This window comes from Trachypithecus francoisi, unplaced genomic scaffold (genome assembly GCF_009764315.1).
Source record: "Trachypithecus francoisi isolate TF-2019V2 unplaced genomic scaffold, Tfra_2.0 Lachesis_group20, whole genome shotgun sequence".
Taxonomy (NCBI): Eukaryota; Metazoa; Chordata; class Mammalia; order Primates; family Cercopithecidae; genus Trachypithecus; species Trachypithecus francoisi.
This window is the reverse complement of record NW_022681466.1, coordinates 33,456,244-33,475,033: the sequence shown is the minus strand read 5'-3', so window position 1 is coordinate 33,475,033 and position 18,790 is coordinate 33,456,244. Positions and strand designations below refer to the sequence as shown.

The window sequence follows — 18,790 nt, the reverse complement described above, 5'->3', positions numbered from 1 at the left end:
AATCTCGGCTCACAGCAACCTCCACCTCCCGGATTCAAGTAATTCTGCCTGAGCCTCCTGAGTAGCTGAGATTACAGGCGCATGCCACCATGCCCGGCTAATTTTTGTGTTTTTAGTAGAGATGGGATTTCGCCATATTGGTCAGGCTGGTCTTGAATTCGTGACCTCAAGTGATCCACCCGCCTTGGCCTTCCAAAGTGCTGGGATTACAGGCATAAGCCACCACACCTGGTCTTTTTTTTTTGAGACGGAGTATCGCTCTGTTACCCAGCCTGGAGTGCAGTGGCTCAGTCTTGGCTCACTGCAACCTCTGCCTCCCGGGTTCAATATATAAATATTTGTGTATTAAATTTGTATGCATATCCACACTGTTCACACTATGCCAGGCCATAGGTGACTTTTCAGCAATACAACTAAAGTCAATACTAGCTTTTACACCTTCATGACTTCATGAACTGACTGCCCTCTATCCAAAGATTTACTGGAAGAAACTTTATTTAGGGAAGTTTGCTCAAATCTGAGAAGCCCATCTCATCCTCTAAAATCTGTCCTTTTTCCAGACTAACAAAAAACTTGCTGTCACTTGCTTTTTAAAAGCTTAATTCTTAATTATCAACTGCCAGTCATTAAGTCTTGACTGAATGCCTCCCATAATATTCATACAAATTCTTTACATGAAAGAGCGCTTTATGGCTCACCAAGTGTTTCTACATCCATGATCTCATTTGATTGTCATGACAGCTGTAGGCTGAAGTCAGTGCTGAGTTTACCCTGAGGCCTCTTGCTGGGCCAGAAGACATTTAGGATGCTCTGACTTAGCTCTTAAGGAGTCTGGTTGGGAAGATGAGTTATATAAGCCTATGAGTGAACCCTTGAGTGCTAAACTGAGAGGGCGCATTCTTAAAAGGGCAGGACTTCAGAAAAGAAATAATCATGAGGAGTTGAAGAAGTCCCAGATAGCTTTGATAAAGCAGATGGGGGTTGAGGGGGCTCTTGAAAGAGTTTGCATTCATTTATTCAACAGCAAGCATCAAGGCCCTGGTGTAAGCCCAGGAGTACAGTGATAAAGGCAGATGAGGTGCTTACTCTCATGGAGCTGACTCTCTAGAATGGAAGGGAGACAGATAATAAACTAAATAAATGAACACAAATTCAGATAATAAGTGCTCTGAAACCAATAAAACAGGATTACTTTAGGCAATCAGGGAGGGCCTCCTTGAGGAAGTGATTTTCAGACAAATATCTCAGTCACAAAAAGTAGCTAGTCACTCTAGGATCTGTGGGCAGGACATACCTGGCAGAAGCTGCCAGTGCAAAGACTTGAGGGGCTAATGTGCTAGGTATGTTGGAGGAACTGAAAGAAGGCCCCTGTGACTTGAGTGGAGTGGGCGAGCAGTAGAGTTGCCAGATGAAGTTGGGGGAGAGGGCCTAGGTGGAACAGTAAGGAATTGCAGGTATTGGAACAGCTCTGAAGCAGTGTGGATTAGCTCATTGTCTAGCTAGGTTTCCAGAAGCTCAAAGAGGTTGTCGGCCTTCAGAGGCAAAGTTTTCACAAATGCAGTATGTTGATTAAAAGACCCACGAGCCTGGCCAACATGGCGAAACCTCATCTCTACTAAAATACAAAAATTAGCCGGACCTGGTGACACACACCTGTAATCCTAGCTACTTGGGAAACAGAGCAGGAGATTCGCTTTAACCTGGGAGGCAGCAGAGGTTGCAGTGAGCCGAGATCACGCTGCTGCTCTCCAGCCTGGGTGACATGGCAAGACTATGAATGAATGAATGAATGAATGAATGACCCTTTAAGGCATGAGCCCTAACTTGTGTGTTTCCTTCCCTAGCAAGGACAGAGGTGAACAGAGGGACCTGACTCGAGTGCCCCTTCCTACCCAGCTGTACAACTGGGCCGCACCAGAAGTGATTTTACAGAAGGCAGCCACAGTGAAGTCGGACATCTACAGCTTTTCTATGATCATGCAGGAGATTTTAACAGGTCATTAATGGTCGACCAAAGTCCCTATTCTTAGGTTGTATTTTTCTCCCCCAACAGGAGTTACTTACTTATATGAAAATACAAGACTTACTGAAAAGAGACTTCTTGGCTGGGAGCAGTAGCGCACGCCTGTAATCCCAGCACTTTGGGAGGCTGAGGCGGGTGGATCACCTGAGATCAGGAGTTCAAGACCAGCCTGGCCAACATGATGAAACCCCGTCTCTACTAAAAATACAAAAATAAGCTGGGCATGGTGGTGCATGCCTGTAATCCCAGCTACTTGGGAGGCTGAGGCAGGAGAATCTCTTGAACCTGGAAGGCAGAGGTTGCAGTGAACTGAGATAGCGCCACTACACTCCAGCCTGGGTAACAAAGTAAGACTCTGTCTCAAAAGAAAAAAAAAAAGACTCAGCAAAGCCCATCCATCTGCTTATGAGTGACAATGCATTTAATCCAAACAAAAAATTTATTTTTATTTTTTTATTTTTTTATTTTTTACTTTTTTTTTTGAGACAGAGTCTTGCTCTGTTGCTCAGGCTGACATGCAGTGGCTCGATCTTGGCTCACTGCAGCCTCTGCCTCCCGGGTCCGAGCGATTCTTCTGCCTCAGCCTCCCAAGTAGCTGGGATTACAGGTGCACACCACCACACCCAACTAATTTTTGTATATTTAGTAGAGATGGGGTTTTAACATATTGGCCAGACTGATCTCGATCGCTTGACCTTGTGATCCACCCGCCTCGGCCTCCCGAAGTGCTGGGATTACAGGTGTGAGCCACCACGCCCAGCTGAACCAAACTTTTTAACCTGAATATTGGTATCAGTACTTATGATCTTTGTGAGGTATCCCTTGAGAACTTGTAAATTAAGGGGAAAGACTCGCCTCTGAGAAGTAAACTATGAAATTAAACACACCCTGGGTCTATTAGATGTATGAACAGTGTCACTTGAAAGAAATGGATGTACTTCCAAACCCACTGCTCTGATGTGGAGAAAGTAGTCACATATCCGAAGATGGAAGGAATCCCTCAAGAGGAAGACGTACACACACAGTAAAATCACATTCATTAAGGGCTGCTTTTTTTTTTTTTTTTTGACGGAGTCTTGCTCTGTCGCCCAGGCTGGAGTGCAGTGGCGGGATCTCGGCTCACTGCAACTTCTGCCTCCTGGGTTCAAGCGATTCTCCTGCCTCAGCCTCCCAAGTAACTGGGACTACAGGCGTATACCACCATGCCTGGCTAATTTTTTGTATTTTTAGTACAGACGAGGTTTCACCATGTTAGCCAGGATGGTCTGGATCTCCTGACCTCGTGATCCGCCCACCTCAGCCTCCCAAAGTGCTGGGATTACAGGCGTGAGCCACCATGCAAGGCTTTTTTTTTTTTTTTTTTTTTAAGATGGAGTCTTACTCTGTTGCCCAGGCGGGAGTGCAGTGGTGCGATCTTGGCTCACTGCAACCTCTGCCTCCTGGGTTGAAGCGATTCTCCTATGTCAGCCTCCCAAAATAGCTGAGATTACATGTGCTCGCCACCACACCCAGCTAATTTTTGTATTTTTAGTAGAGATGGGATTTCACTGTGTTGGCCAGGCTGGTTTCAAACTCCTGACCTCAGGTAATCCACCCACCTCAGCCTCCCAAAGTGCTAGGATTACAGGCGTGAGCCACCGTGCCCGGCCAAGGTCTGCTTTTATATGGTGTTTGCAGTCCCAGAGGCAAAACGACAATATATGTGAGATGAGTATTGGGCTCCCGTGCCAGCGGGGAGCCCATATGTACATGTTGCTGACACTATTGTTTCCTATCTCTGTGGCAGGGATCTCCCTGGTAAATGGGTAAAGTGGCTTCTCACTTATGAATTGACCTTCCAGGTAGTTTTTTTGTTTGTTTGTTTTTTGTTTTCTGTTTTTGTTGCCAGGCTGGAGTGCAGTGGCGCAATCTCAGCTCACTACAACCTCCGCCTCCCAGGTTCACGCCATTCTCCTGCCTCAGCCTCCCAAGTAGCTGGGAGTACAGGCGCCGGCCACCACGTCCAGCTAATTTTTGTATTTTTAGTTGAGAGGGAGTTTCACCATGTTGGCCAGGATGGTCTCAATCTCTTGACCTCGTGATCCACCCACCTTGGCCTCCAAAAGTGCTGGGACTACAGGCGTGAGCCATCGTGCCCAGCCCCTCTGGGTAGTTTTTCTACAGAAAGAAATTAATATATAAAGCAATGAATTGTTTCTAAAGTACAGTGGGTTAGAAAAAAAAAAAATAAAGGAGTTAAGTAACTTGCCTAAGGTTACTCAGCTTCGTCTAATTTCTTTTCCCCCCACTCTACTCTCTGGTTTCCTAATGTTACTCCTTTGTATGACTTTTTCCTTACAGATGACATACCCTGGAATGGCTTAGATGGCTCAGTTATTAAAGAAGCCATAGTTTTGGGGAATTATTTAGAAGCTGATGTGAGGCTTCCGAAACCTTATTATGATATTGTTAAGTCGGGCATCCACGTCAATCAGAAAGACCGAACTATGAACCTTCAAGATATCCGGTATATTCTGAAGAATGATTTAAAGGCAAGCCCTGAAGTTGTTGGGAGTTTATTTCTGCTTATCTAACTCAGGAAAGTAGGGAGTTAGAGACTAAGACGAAGCTGGAGATCAAGTTATAAGAAATTTTCGAAATCCTCATTTTATTACACTATTTCTGTGTTCTTGAGAATAGCCTCACTGCTTAACTTGGTGAAAGCAGCATGGAACTGAGGAAGGGAGCTAGGGAGGTTCAACACATAGGCATAGTAGGGGCACACTGCAGGCACTTAGTGGAGATTCTATGAATGGTAGCTATTATTATTGCTTTTAAGGTACTGGCAATTACAATAAACTAGTTCATTAGGACTAAAGTCAGTCTACCCAACAGGAATAAGAAGGAGTTTATCAGATACTTAGATGGTTTCTAAAGTACCAGTGACATTCAGGATGACTGAGACTATGTCCGTGACAATATTTCCTGTGTTACAGGATTTTACTGGAACCCAGAGAACTCAACCAACCGAGAGCCCCAGAGTGCAGAGATACGGACTCCATCCTGATGTCAATGTCTATCTAGGACTGACTTCAGAACATAGCAGAGAGACCCCTGACATGGAAATCATAGAGCTAAAGGAAATGGGTATGGCCTTAATTCACAGGTTGTGTTACTTTGACACAAATGTGTTCTGAGAGTCACATGAGCTACAACTAATTGACTCCTCTAACCTGTAGATATAACTTGTTTGTTCGTTTTGTGAGATAAAGTCTAGCTCTGTTGCCCAGGCTGGAGTGCAGTGACACAATCTCAGCTCACTGCAACCTCCACTTCCTGGGTTCAAGCGATTCTCATGCCTCAGCCTCCTGAGTAGCTGGGATTACAGGTGTGTACCAGCTTGCCTGGCTAATTTTTGTTTTGTTTTTGTTTTTGTTTTTGTTTTTGTTTTTGTTTTTTTGAGAGGGAATCTTGCTCTGTCACCCAGGCTAGAGTGCAGTGGCGGGGTCTCGGCTCACTGCAACCTCTGCGTCCCAGGTTCAAGCAATTCTCCTGCCTCAGCCTCCTGGGTAGCTGGGATGATGGGCATGCCACCACGCCTGGCTAATTTTTGTATTTTTAGTAGAGGCAGGGTTTCTCCATGTTGGCCAGGCTGGTCTCAAACTGACCTCAGGTGATCCGCCTGCCTTGGCCTCCCAAAATGCTAGGATTACAGATGTGAGCCACTGCACCCGGCCTAATTTTTGTATTTTCAGTAGGGACAGGGCTTTGCCATATTGGCCAGGCTGGTCTTGAACTCCTGGCCTTAAGTGATCTGCTTGTCTTGGCCTCCCAAAGTGCTAGGATTACAAGCACGAGCCACCATGCCTGGCCACTGTAGATCCAACTTATACTGGGAAAAGATGGATGCCTTAGGAAAAAAATTAAGATCCTTGAAATTATTAAGGTAAACTTTTTGGGCTCCATATGTATATACCTAGTGTGGATCTAGAACTAAGTCATAATAATTGAGTTTACTTCTAGCATGATTACTCTTAAGATTTTATCTAATTGTTTCACAAATAAAAATGCTCATTATAGAGAATTTGGAATAGTTTAAAGAAGAAAATTACCTTTTTTTTTTTTTTTAAGAGACAGGATCTTACTCTGTCAACCAGACTGGAGTATGAGGCACAGTTATACCTTACTGCAGCCTCCAATTCCTGGGCTCAAGCCTCTCGAGTAGGCAGGACTACAGGTACATGCCACCATATCCTGCTAATTTTTTTTAAGTTTTTTTTTTTTTTTTGAGACACAGTTTTACTCTGTTTCTCAGGCTGGAGTGCAGTGGTGCAGTCATAGCTCACTGCAGCCTCAATCTCCCAGGCTCAAGTAATCCTCCCGCCTTGGCCTCCCAAGTAGCTGGGACTACAGGTGTGTACTGCTACACCTAGCTAATTTTTTAAATTTTTTTTTTTTTTTTTGAGATGAGTCTTGCTCTGTCGCCAGGCTGGAGTGCAGTGGGGTGATCTCAGCTCATTGCAACCTCCGCCTCCCTCGTTTAAGCGATTCTCCTGCCTCAGCCTCCCAAGTAGCTGGGATTACAGGCATGCACCACCATGCCCAGCTAATTTTTGTATTTTTAGTACAGATGGGGTTTCACCATGTTGGCCAGGATAGTCTCAATCTCCTGACCTTGTGATCCACCCACCTCGGCCTCCCAAAGTGCTGAGATTACAGTCATGAACCACTGCACCCAGCCTAATTTTTTAAATTTTTAGTAGAGACAAGGTCTCACAATGTTGCCCAGACTGGTCTTGAACTCCTGAACTCAAGCAATCCTCCTACCTGGTCCTCCCAAAGTGCTGGAATTACAGGCATGAGCCACCACACCTGGCCTAAAAAAAATTTTTTTTTAGAAGTGAGGTCTCATTATGTTGCCCAGGTTGGTCTTGAACTCCTGGCCTCAAGCAGTCCTCCCACTTCAGCCTCCCAAAGCACTTGGATTACAGGTATGAGCCACTTTGCCCAAGTAGTTTTACTACATTTTAGTACATTTGAAAACCTTAGAATTTAGAACTGGAAAGGACCTTGCAGTCATCAGGCTTAATGCCTTCATATTACAGATGAGAAAACTAAGGTTCAGAGAGGTTGTAACCTGTTCAGGATCACAGAGAACTTGTTATAGAACTGGAACCCAGGCCTTCCAATTCCAGCCAAATGACCGTTCACTCTGACTCTCCGTCAGCAGTGCTGCAGGCCTCCAGGGTGGTCCCGTAAGCTCATTACTTAGGCTGCTTCATCCCATTCTCTGTAAGCTGTACACCTGTAAACCAGGGGTGGTGGGTGGTCAATCCTAGCATTATTTTTTGAGTTTTTTTATTACTCCCATAATGTAATGGCTCCTTGGGTGGTATCTAGGCTACTTTTTTTTTTTTTTGAGACAGAGTTTCACTCTTGTTGCTCAGGCTGGAGTGCAATGGTGCAATGTCAGCTTACTGCAGCCTCCGCCTCCCAGATTCAAGCGATTCTCCTGCCTCAGCCTCCCAGGTAGCTGGGACTACAGACATGCACCACCATGCCTGGCTAATTTTTTGTATTTAGTAGAGATGCGGTTTCACCATGTTGGTCAGGCTGATCTCGAACTCCTGACCTCAGGTGATCCACCGGCCTTGGCCTCCCAAAGTGTTGGGATTGCAGGCGTGAACCACTGCGCCTGGCCCTAGGCTACTTTGATCATATGCTCACCAAGAGCATAACTTTAACTGAAAAATAGTCAAACTCTTTTGTGTGAAAAGAAGGCTGTGAATGTGGTCCTTAAGATTCAGGGGAGCTGGGCACGGTGGCTCACACCTGTAATCCCAGTACTTTGGGAGAGTGAGATGGGAGGATCACTTAAAGCCAGACGTTTGAGAGCAACCCAGGCAACCTAGCAAGACCCCATCTCTATAAAACAAAACAAAACAAGATTCAGGGGCCTATAATTCACATGTCCTGACAGTTAACGCATGTTTGGGCACACAATAAAGCTTAGAATATTTCTTCCATGGCTAGACCCCTGCCCTGACAACAATTTCTGCCTCATTCCATGTCAAAATAGGAGCTTTCACCTAGGTGACACATACTCCCTCACCCTTTGTGAGTGTATCCAGTAGTCTTCCACAACTGGGAAGGAGATGGAAAAATAAAAAGCTTTTTTTTTTTGACAATCTTTGCCTCTTGAACAAACCAAGGCTGCTTAGCGGCCAAATATGTTCATTTTAATGAGTTGAATTTTGCTGTTCTTTTCAATAGGCAGTCAACCCCATTCACCAAGGGTTCACTCTTTATTCACCGAGGGGACACTAGATCCTCAGGCCCTAGATCCATGTCTGATGGCCAGGGAGACTCAGAATCAAGATGCTCCTTGCCTTGCTCCATTTATGGCAGAAGAGGCCAGCAGCCCCAGCACAGGTCAGGCAAGCCTCTGCAGTTTCGAAATCAACGAGATCTACTCAGGCTGCTTGACTTTGGAAGATTACGTAGAAGAGCCTCCAGGAGCTGCTTCATCTTTGGAGGCAGACGGACCTAACCAGGTAGATGAACTGCAATCCATGGAAGATGAGCTGGATAAGATGGAGAGAGAGGCGTGTTGTTTTTGCAGTGAGGATGAGAGCTCTTCAAAAGCTGAGACAGAGTACTCTTTTGAGGACTGGGACTGGCAAAATGGTTCACTCAGTTCACTTAGCGTTCCCAAGTCAACCAGAGAAGCCAAAAGCAATTTGAACAACAGGTCCATGACTGAGGAGTATCTCATCAGTAAGTGTGTGCTGGATCTAAAGATTGTGCAGACAATAATGCATGAGAACGATGATAGGCTGAGGAATATCAAGCAGCTATTAGATGAAGTTGAGATGAAACAGAAGGAGCAGGAAGAGCGCATGTCTTTATGGGCCACTTCAAGAGAGTTTACAGATGTCTACAACTTACCTCCGGCTGTGGGCCCTCCATCTATAAACTATATTCCTCCTGTCCTACAGCTTTCAGGGGGTCAGCAGCCAGATACCAGTGGCAAGTGCCCAACCCTACCAAGATTTCCAAGAATGGTAAGAGACTTTCAAGGGGGACATTTTGGCAAAAGATCCAGGAAAAGAAATGGTTATGGCTGGAAACCTTTCACCCAAGTCTCCGAAGTAAGCACTGGGAATCAGTCAGAGATGAGCCATCAGGTAACCTAAGTGGGAGGAAGGGGCGACCTAAGCAGGAACCCAGTGCTGGGTTTGACATTGCCCCTAACCTGTGTGGAGGAGGGACTGACGTATATATGCAACCGACTCATAGCAAGGTGCTCTTAGCTTCAGGAAATCAGTCCTCCATGATGGAATTTCAAGGTAGATACTCTCTGCCTCCCAGTCCAGACCCAACACACAGCCCATGTCCTTCTCTGTAAATTCGTATGTATCAAATTGATCCATATTAAATTGCTGTTTTATTAGTTAAAATGGTCAAGTATTGGGAATTTTGCATGGCTCAATTTACTGAATAAAGTATCTTGGATAGGCATTAATCTCCATTCTAAGTTGCTTATTCATTCATTCATTCACTCATTCAACAAGCACCTGCAGAGCCAGAGGCTATCTAGACTCTGGGTTTGTTTTTTTTTTTTTTCTTTTTTTTTTTTTGAGACAGAGTTTGTTGCCCAAGCTGGAGTGCAATGGCGTGATCTCGGCTCACCACAACCTCCACCTCCGGGGTTCAAGTGATTCTCTGCCTCAGTCTCCTGAGTAGCTGGGATTACAGGCTTGCACCACCATGCCCGGCTAATTTTTTGTATTTTTAGTAGATACGGGGTTTCTTCATGTAGGCCAGGCTGGTCTCAAACTCCTGACCTCAGGTGATCCGCCTGCCTCGGCCTCCCAAAGTGTTGGGATTATAGGCTTGAGCCGTTGCACCTCGCCTAGACTCCGGGTTCTGATGATGAATAAGCCACAAACTCTGCCCATAAGTAGCTCAAATACCAGTTGGGGACTGAGGGACCTGGTGGATCAAAGAAACCCCTCAGAGGAGGTGAGCAGACACCATAGGAGCTGGCTGGGAGGTATAGCTTGCAGAGAGGCTTCTCCTTAAGGACAGGGCTGTCGTCTGAGTCCTCCTGTGTCCCAGCACCTAGCATGATGACCAGTACATGGAAGGAACTCAATAAATAGTGAAGGAATGAGGGGATGAATGAATTAATGAAATTGAACAAGTGCACACTCAGAGAGCTGGCTGCCTCTTGAATTATAGAATCTTAGAGTTGGAAGATCCCTTAGACATGGATTAGCCTGTCAATTTACAGAGTGTGACGCTCAAGCCCAGTGATGTAAACTTCCTGAGGCCCAGCGATGTCAAGATGCGGATGGGGTAGGAGAGGTCTGCCCCATGGAAAGTGGATGTTATTACTGATATTATTTAGAATATCTGGCCCATGATGATAACATGCAGGCCAACTTTTACTGAGTTTTGTTACTGTTTTAAAATTCTCTGCTTAACAGTTATCCTCTTTTTTCATTTTTTATTTTATTTTATTTTATTTTGAGACGAGGTCTCACTCTGTTGCCCAGGCTGGAGTACAGTGGCACAATCTTGGCTCACTGCAACCTCTGCCTCCCAGGTTCAAGCAGTTCTCCTGCCTCAGCCTCCCAAGTAGCTGGGACTACAGTCATGTGCCACCATGCCCAGCTAATTTTTTGTATTTTTAGTAGAGACAGGGTTTCACCATGTTGGCCCAGCTGGTCTTGAACTCCTGACCATAGGTGATCCACCTGCCTCAGCCTCCCGAAGTGCTAGGATTATAGGTGTGAGCCACCATGCCTGACCATATCACCCTTTTATTGCCTATACAGGGCAGATAGCTCTCCCTGCCACCCCTCAACTTGTTGTGCTACAACCAAGGGCCAAGTTGGTTAGGGGCAGGTCTCCTGATTCCTGGTCTGTTGTTCTTTCATTGTACAATGCTGAATCTTAGTGAGGCTTCAGTCCTCACTTAGAACATTTGGAAAAGCATTGGCATTTATTTTGCTGGAGTGAAGTGGCACTATCATGGCTCACTGCAGCCTCAATCTTCTGGACTCAAGCGATCTTCCCGCCACAGACCCCTGAGTAGCTGGGACTACAGGCTGTACCAGCACACCCAGCTAATTTTGTGAATTGTAGAGATGGGGTCTCAGCACGCCCAGCCAGTATTTATTTCTTTATCTTTTATTTTTTTTCCCATAGAGATGGGGTTTCGTTATGTTGCCCAGACTGCTCTCAAACTCTTGAGCTCAAGCAGTCCACCTGCCTTGGCCTCCCAAAGTGTTGGGATTACAGGCAAGAGCCACCATGTCCAGCTGTCATTTGTTTTTACATAAAGAGAAGACACAGCCAGGTGCAGTGGTTTACGCCTGTAATCCCAGCACTTCGGGAGGCCAAGACGGGTTAATCGCTTGAGCCCAGGAGTTCGAGACCAGCCTGGGCAACATGACGAAACCCTGTCTCTACAAAAGATATCAAAATTAGCTGGGCATGGTGGTGTGTGCCTGTAGTCCCCACTACTCGGGAGGCTGAGGTGGGAGGATCACCTGAGCTCAGGAAGTTGAGATTACAGTGAGCTGAAATCATGTGACGGTACTCTAGCATGGGCAACAGAGTGAGACCCTGTCTCAAAAACAAAAAAGGCACAAACAATTTACTTATATCCTAATATTTCTGTTTCCATAGAAAATTAGAGTTTGCTAGAAAACTGTTAGAAATCACTTTTTTTTTTTTTTTTTTTAAAGACAGAATCTTATTCTGTCACCCAGGCTGGAGTGCAGTGACACTATCTCAGCTTACTGCAAACTCCGCCTCCCGGGTTCAAGTGATTCTTCTGCCTTAGCCCCCCGAGTAGCTGGGACTACAGGTGCGTGCCACCATGCGCGGCTAATTTTTGTATTTACTCCTGAGCTCGTGATCCGCCCACCTTGACCTCCCAAAGTGTTGGTATTACAGGTGTGAACTACCACGCCCGGCCTGAAATAACTTTTTTATATATTATGTTTTATTATCTATTGCTGCATAACAACAACAACAAAGCCCAAAACCTAATGGCTTAAAATAACAATAGTTTATTATTTCTCACAATTCTGTGGGTCAGGAATTTGACAGGGTTCCCCTGAGTGGATCTTCTGTTCCACATGGCCACTGGCTAGCATCACTCACTTGTTTGCAGTCAGCTGGAGGTTGGACTGGGCAAGAAGGTCCAAGAAACCTCTACTTACTTGTCTTGTACCTTGAGCTCCTCCAGGTGGCCTCTCTTCGCACTTGACTTGTCATCATTCAATAAATAGTCTCACCCAAGCTTCTCTACAGCATAGCAGCTGACTTTGCAAGTGAAAGGTAAAACTACCAGACCTCTTAAAAGTTAGTCCTGACCCTAGGATTATATCACTTTTCGCTGCTTTCTGTTGATCAAAGAAACTCACGAGGCCAGCCCAGATTCACTGGGCGGGAAAATAGACTCCAGCTCCTTATAGGAGGTGTGTCAAGGTGGACAGAAGGGAGGGAATTGATGGTGGCGACTACTGGAAACCATCTATTAGTACATAGGATATAAAATAATGATATCATATTTATTTTTTCCTTAAAAATGTCACCGTCCTTTTTTAGCATTAGAGAAAAAGCCATCTCTATCTAAATGAATTTTTCAGACAATTGAAGTTTATTTCTTTAATTTCTTAGTTCTTAAAATTTTAATTATATTGAATGAAAACATTACAGACCTCATGATATTCTAAATATCTATTTTGATTATATTCTAAACATATTCTAACCTTGGTGACAGTGGTGTTTTTCTGAACACCTGTTACGGTGAAGCATCATGATACAGTGCTATCTTAAGCTTCTGCTAAGGAGTGTTTGCCCATACAAAGGCCTCTGAATCTTATACTTCAGGGAGCATGTAGTAATTTTTTGTGCCTCCTTCTCACTTTTACACATCTTGCTCCCATCTCCAAACTCCACATTTGTTGCTTTAATTTACTGTAGGCTAGGAAATATAATTAACTAAGTTTGTTAGAATTATGTTAAACTTGGGATAAGTAGAGCCAATAGTCTCTTGAATAAAGAGCATAGACTTTCACTTGTTTTACTTTTGCTATTTCCTAAGTATTGTAACCTTTATTGTATTCTATTTTATTTTCATAGCATCCCCAGTGGTAGGTATTATCGTTCTTATTTTATGGATGAGGCAACTGAAGTGCAAAGTTCTCTTAGTGTCAGGGCGCAGTGTCTCACACCTGTAATCCCAGCACTTTGGGAAGTCGAGGAGGGTGGATCATTTGAGGTCAGGGGTTCGTGACCAGCCTGGCCAACATGGTGAAACCCTGTCTCTACTAGAAATACAAAAATTAGCCAAGTGGTAGTGACGCACATCTGTAATCCCAGCTACTCAGGAGGCTGAGTCACGAGCATCTCTTGAGCCTGGGAAGCAGAGGTTGCGGTGAGTCGAGACCATGCTACCACACTCCAGTCTGGGCAACACAGTGAGCCCCTGTCTCAAAAAAAAGAAAGAAAGAAAAAAGAAAAAGATTCTCTTAGGTTAGTCTGAATAACACTTAGACTGGAACCCAAGGGCCATGACTCCTGCCACAAAGATCTGCTGTCTTCATATTCATATAGGACAGGGAGAGTGGATTTTTAAAAAATTTCTATCTTGTCTGCTTATTCTCCACTTGTACCCTGTCTGGGGTAGGTTCCTGGAGACCAACATTTCTGGGTAAAGACTTCAGATAAGCTGGGCACAGTGGCTCACACCTGTAATGAAATTCATGCAAATATATGGATCACGAAGTCAAGAGATCGAGACCATCCTGGCCAACATGGTGAAACACTGTCTCTACTAAAAATACAAAAATTAGCTGGGTGTGGTGGTGCGCGCCTATAGTGCCAGCTACTCGGGCGGCTGAGGCAGGAGAATCTCTTGAACCCAAGAGGCGGAGGTTGCTGTGAGCCAGGATCTCGCCACTGCATTCCAGCCTGGCGACAGAGCCAGACTCTCTCAAAATAAAAACAAAACAAGAAACAAAATAAAAAAAAAGATCTCCAGATAAGAGATGGGTTAGCAGATAGGAAACATGCAAAGGGAAATCCTGGTAGGTCTGGTTATTTCTATACATTTAGCAGGAATAGCTTTGAAAATAGTGTGAGAGTGAAGAGAATGGGAATTCTCTCATCAAAGCACTGAAACATGTTTATTGCTTTTTAAGCTGCCGACTCTTTGTGACCCTGGAAAACAGAACGCAGATGAACAATTTCAGGGCACTCAAGGAGTCAAGGACAGTTTGGAAAGAAGCAGGATCCAAAATACCAGTAGGTGGGTCAACATTTTGTTGTTCTTAATGTCACTATGCCTTTAGACTTCTGTGTGTCTCTGAGGCCACTCAGTGATCTTCATATGTCTAGTGACAAAAGGACTGTGAGTGATGAAGAAGAGCAGCATCATAGGAAGTTGAGGAGACATCAAAGCCCAAGTGGCTGACAGGTGAATCAGACAGAACTCATCAGTTGTTAGAAGCAAAGCATCTTGCCTTTCCACAACTGCCCAGATAGTTTTTCTTATAAAAACAAACACCTGTTATTCCATTTACCAGTGCTCCAGAAACCAAACTTATTGGAAACCAAGGTTGTTTAAAGTGTCACTGGCTCCAGAGGGAGAGTTGAACAATGTCACTATCACCCTGGGGTGTGTGATTTCCCGCCAAATGAATGAAATGAATTGACTTTAGCACAATTTACTGGAAGAAGAGTGTGTGTATGTTTGTATATATATTCATACACATATATGTTTATATAATACATTCATATATGTATATCATGCACACATATATGTATCTATGTATTCATGCAAATACATGTATATACACATATTTATGCATATGTATACATACATCTATCCATACACACACACACACACATGCTGAGTTTTAAAGAACTTAAGTAAAACAGGCCGAGCGTGGTGGATCACGCCTGTAATCCTAGCACTTTGGGAGGCCAAGGTGGGCAGATCACTTGAGGTCAGGAGTTCGAGAGCAGCCTGGCCAACATGGTGAAACCCCGTCTCTACTAAAAATACAAACATTAGCTGGGTGTGGTGGCGGGCACCTGTAATCCTACTCAGGAGATGGAGGCTCAATAATCGCTTGAACGGCCAGGCGCAGTGGCTCATGCCTGTAATTCCAGCGCTTTGGGAGGCCAAGGTAGGTGGATCACAAGGTCAGGAGATCAAGACCGTCCTGACTAACATGGTGAAACCCCGTCTCTACTAAAAATACAAAAAATTAGCCGGGCATGGTGGCAGGTGCCTGTAGTCCCAGCTACTCGGGAGGCTGAGGCAGGTGAATGACGTGAACCCAGGAGGCAGAGAGCTTGCAGTGAGTGGAGATCACGCTACTACACTCCAGCCTGTGTGACAGAACAAGACTCCATCTCAAAAAAAAAAAAAAAAAAAAAAGAATCGCTTGAACCCGGGAGGCAGAAGTTGCAGTGAGCTGAGATAGCACCACTGCACTCCAGCCTCAGCAACAGAGTGAGACTCTGACTCAAAAATAAATAAATAAATAAATAAATAAATAATGAACTTAAATAAAACAAATTTATTTGGTGTGTGGGAATTTTTTTTAATTTTAAAAAAATTTATTAAAATTTTTTTTTGGTTTAAATTTAGTTAGGTATTATAAGTAAGGGAATTACTAAAGGGGCAATAAATGTTTTTTTTCTTTCTTTCTTTTTTTTTTTTTGAGACGGAGTTTCACTCTTGTTGCCCAGGCTAGAGTGCAGTGACGTGATCTTGGCTCACTGCAACCTCCGCCTCCTGGGTTCATGCCATTCACCTGCCTCAGCCTCCCGAGTAGCTGGGACTACAGGCACCTGCCACCATGCCCGGCTAATTTTTTGTATTTTTAGTAGATACGGGGTTTCTTCATGTAGGTCAGGCTGGTCTCAAACTCCTGACCTCAGGTGATCCGCCTGCCTCGGCCTCCCAAAGTGTTAGGATTATAGGCTTGAGCCATTGCACCTCGCCTAGACTCCGGGTTCTGATGATGAATAAGCCACAAACTCTGCCCATAAGTAGCTCAAATACCAGTTGGGGACTGAGGGACCTGGTGGATCAAAGAAAACCCCTCAGAGGAGGTGAGCAGACACCATAGGAGCTGGCTGGGAGGTATAGCTTGCAGAGAGGCTCCTCCTTAAGGACAGGGCTGTCGTCTGAGTCCTCCTGTGTCCCAGCACCTAGCATGATGACCAGTACATGGAAGGAACTCAATAAATAGTGAAGGAATGAGGGGATGAATGAATTAATGAAATTGAACAAGTGCACACTCAGAGAGCTGGCTGCCTCTTGAATTATAGAATCTTAGAGTTGGAAGATCCCTTAGACATGGATTAGCCTGTCAATTTACAGAGTGTGACGCTCAAGCCCAGTGATGTAAACTTCCTGAGGCCCAGCGATGTCAAGATGCGGATGGGGTAGGAGAGGTCTGCCCCATTGGAAAGTGGATGTTATTACTGATATTATTTAGAATATCTGGCCCATGATGATAACATGCAGGCCAACTTTTACTGAGTTTTGTTACTGTTTTAAAATTCTCTGCTTAACAGTTATCCTCTTTTTTCATTTTTTATTTTATTTTATTTATTTTGAGACGAGGTCTCACTCTGTTGCCCAGGCTGGAGTACAGTGGCACAATCTCGGCTCACTGCAACCTCTGCCTCCCAGGTTCAAGCAGTTCTCCTGCCTCAGCCTCCCAAGTAGCTGGGACTACAGTCATGTGCCACCATGCCCAGCTAATTTTTTGTATTTTTAGTAGAGACAGGGTTTTACCATGTTGGCCCAGCTGGTCTTGAACTCCTGACCATAGGTGATCCACCTGCCTCAGCCTCCCGAAGTGCTAGGATTATAGGTGTGAGCCACCATGCCTGACCATATCACCCTTTTATTGCCTATACAGGGCAATAAATGTTTTTTTTCTTTCTTTCTTTCTTTTTTTTTTTGAGACGGAGTTTCATTCTTGTTGCCCAGGGTAGAGTGCAGTGACGTGATCTTGGCTCACTGCAACCTCCGCCTCCTAGGTTCACGCCATTCACCTGCCTCAGCCTCCCGAGTAGCTGGGACTACAGGCACCTGCCACCACGCCCGACTAATTTTTTGTATTTTTAGTAGATATGGGGTTTCATCCTGTTGGCCTGGCTCGTCTTGAACTCCTGACCTCAGGTGATCCACCCACCTCGGCCTCCCAAAGTACTGGTGGGATCGTAGGCGTGAGCCACTACACCCAGCCAATACATGTTTTTCAAGGCAGACTAATATATCAGTTTTAGGGTTTTTTTTTTGTATGGATAAATGGTAGCACTCATCCACAACTTTGAAGTCAGTTCTCCTGGAAAAAAAAAACAAACTTTTTATTCCTCCCCCTAGTGGTGATTGAGACTAATGACGAGTTTGCTGTTTCATGTTGGCAAATACGTACATAAGGGAGAATGAAGGAAAATGTCCAGAGATTTTATTTATTTTTTTTTATATTTTTGTAGTGGAGTTTCACTCTTGTTCCCCAGGCTGGAGTGCAATGGCATGATCTTGGCTCACTGCAGCCTCCGCCTCCCAGGTTCAAGTGATTCTCCTGCCTCTGCCTCCCAACTGGCTGGGATTACAGACATGCACCACCATGTCTGGCTAATTTTGTATTTGTTAGTAGAGGCAGAGTTTCTCCACGTTGGTCAGGCTGGTCTCAAACTCGTGACCTCAGGTGATCCGCCTACCTCAGCCTCCCAAAGTATTACAGGCGTGAGCCACCGCATTCAGCCAGATATTTTAGATCAGTGTATTTTATTCCTATGAAGGAAATAATGAAGAACTACCTAGCTAGCATCAGAGTGTTTGGCACTTACACCACTTATAGAAGCAATGGAATGACATAGCCATTAGATGACAAAGAAAAACCTGTAGTTGTTGTGACTTCCCCTGCTTGGCACCCTCTTCCCTCAGAAGTACAAAAAACAGACCAAAGAAAAGTTTAACATTTTTCTACCTGTTCATCTAGTCTTTTTGTATGCTTAAAAAAAGTGACATTTATGATATGTGTAGGCAATTTTATATCCTGATTTTTCACTTTACATTAGAATGTAAGCATTACTCTATGTTATTAAAAAACAACAACGACAACAACCTGTAAACTTACTTTGAAATTGATGGGCTGAGCAAGGTGGCTCCCACCTGGAATCCCAGCACTTTGGGAGGCCAAGGCAGGCAGATCACTTGAGCCCAGGAATTGGAGACTACCCTGGGAAACATGGCAAAACACCATCTCTACAAAAAATTAGCCAGGCATGGTGGTATGCAGCTGTAGACCCATACCCTCCCCTATTTGGGAGGCTGAGGTGGGAGGATCACCTGATCCTGGGGATGTCAAGGCTGCAGTGCCATGATTATGCCACTGCATTCCAGTTTGAGCGACAGAATGAGACTCTGTCTCAAACAACAACAAAAATAGTTGGATTTCACCTATGGTTGAATTTTAGGTTGCTTCATTCTTTATTCTATTATGAATAGGGACACAGTTACTTGTAAATAATGCTTCGTTCTTGCATTTTGGATTATTTCCTCAGGATAGATTCTCAGAAGCAGAATTACTTGGTCAAAGGTTTTGAAGATTTTACGGATTCTTTTTATTACCCCCCTTTTTAAGACAGGGTCTCACTGTGTTGCCCAGGCTTCCTTGCAGTGGCGCAATCTCAGTTCATGTTTTGTTTTGTTTTGTTTTGACACAGAGTCTT

General features: G+C 44.5%; 1 protein-coding gene across 1 annotated transcript in view; it reads left to right on the top strand.

The window, feature by feature from the left end:
* TEX14 (testis expressed 14, intercellular bridge forming factor) overlaps positions 1-18,790 on the top strand; it is a 137,570-nt gene that overhangs the window by 83,761 nt on the left and 35,019 nt on the right. The window contains exons 11-15 of the mRNA XM_033183661.1: positions 1,845-1,996; positions 4,364-4,554; positions 4,999-5,149; positions 8,276-9,066; positions 14,227-14,333. Of these exons, the coding sequence (XP_033039552.1) occupies positions 1,845-1,996; positions 4,364-4,554; positions 4,999-5,149; positions 8,276-9,066; positions 14,227-14,333 (1,392 nt within the window). The remainder of the gene's footprint in view (positions 1-1,844; positions 1,997-4,363; positions 4,555-4,998; positions 5,150-8,275; positions 9,067-14,226; positions 14,334-18,790) is intronic.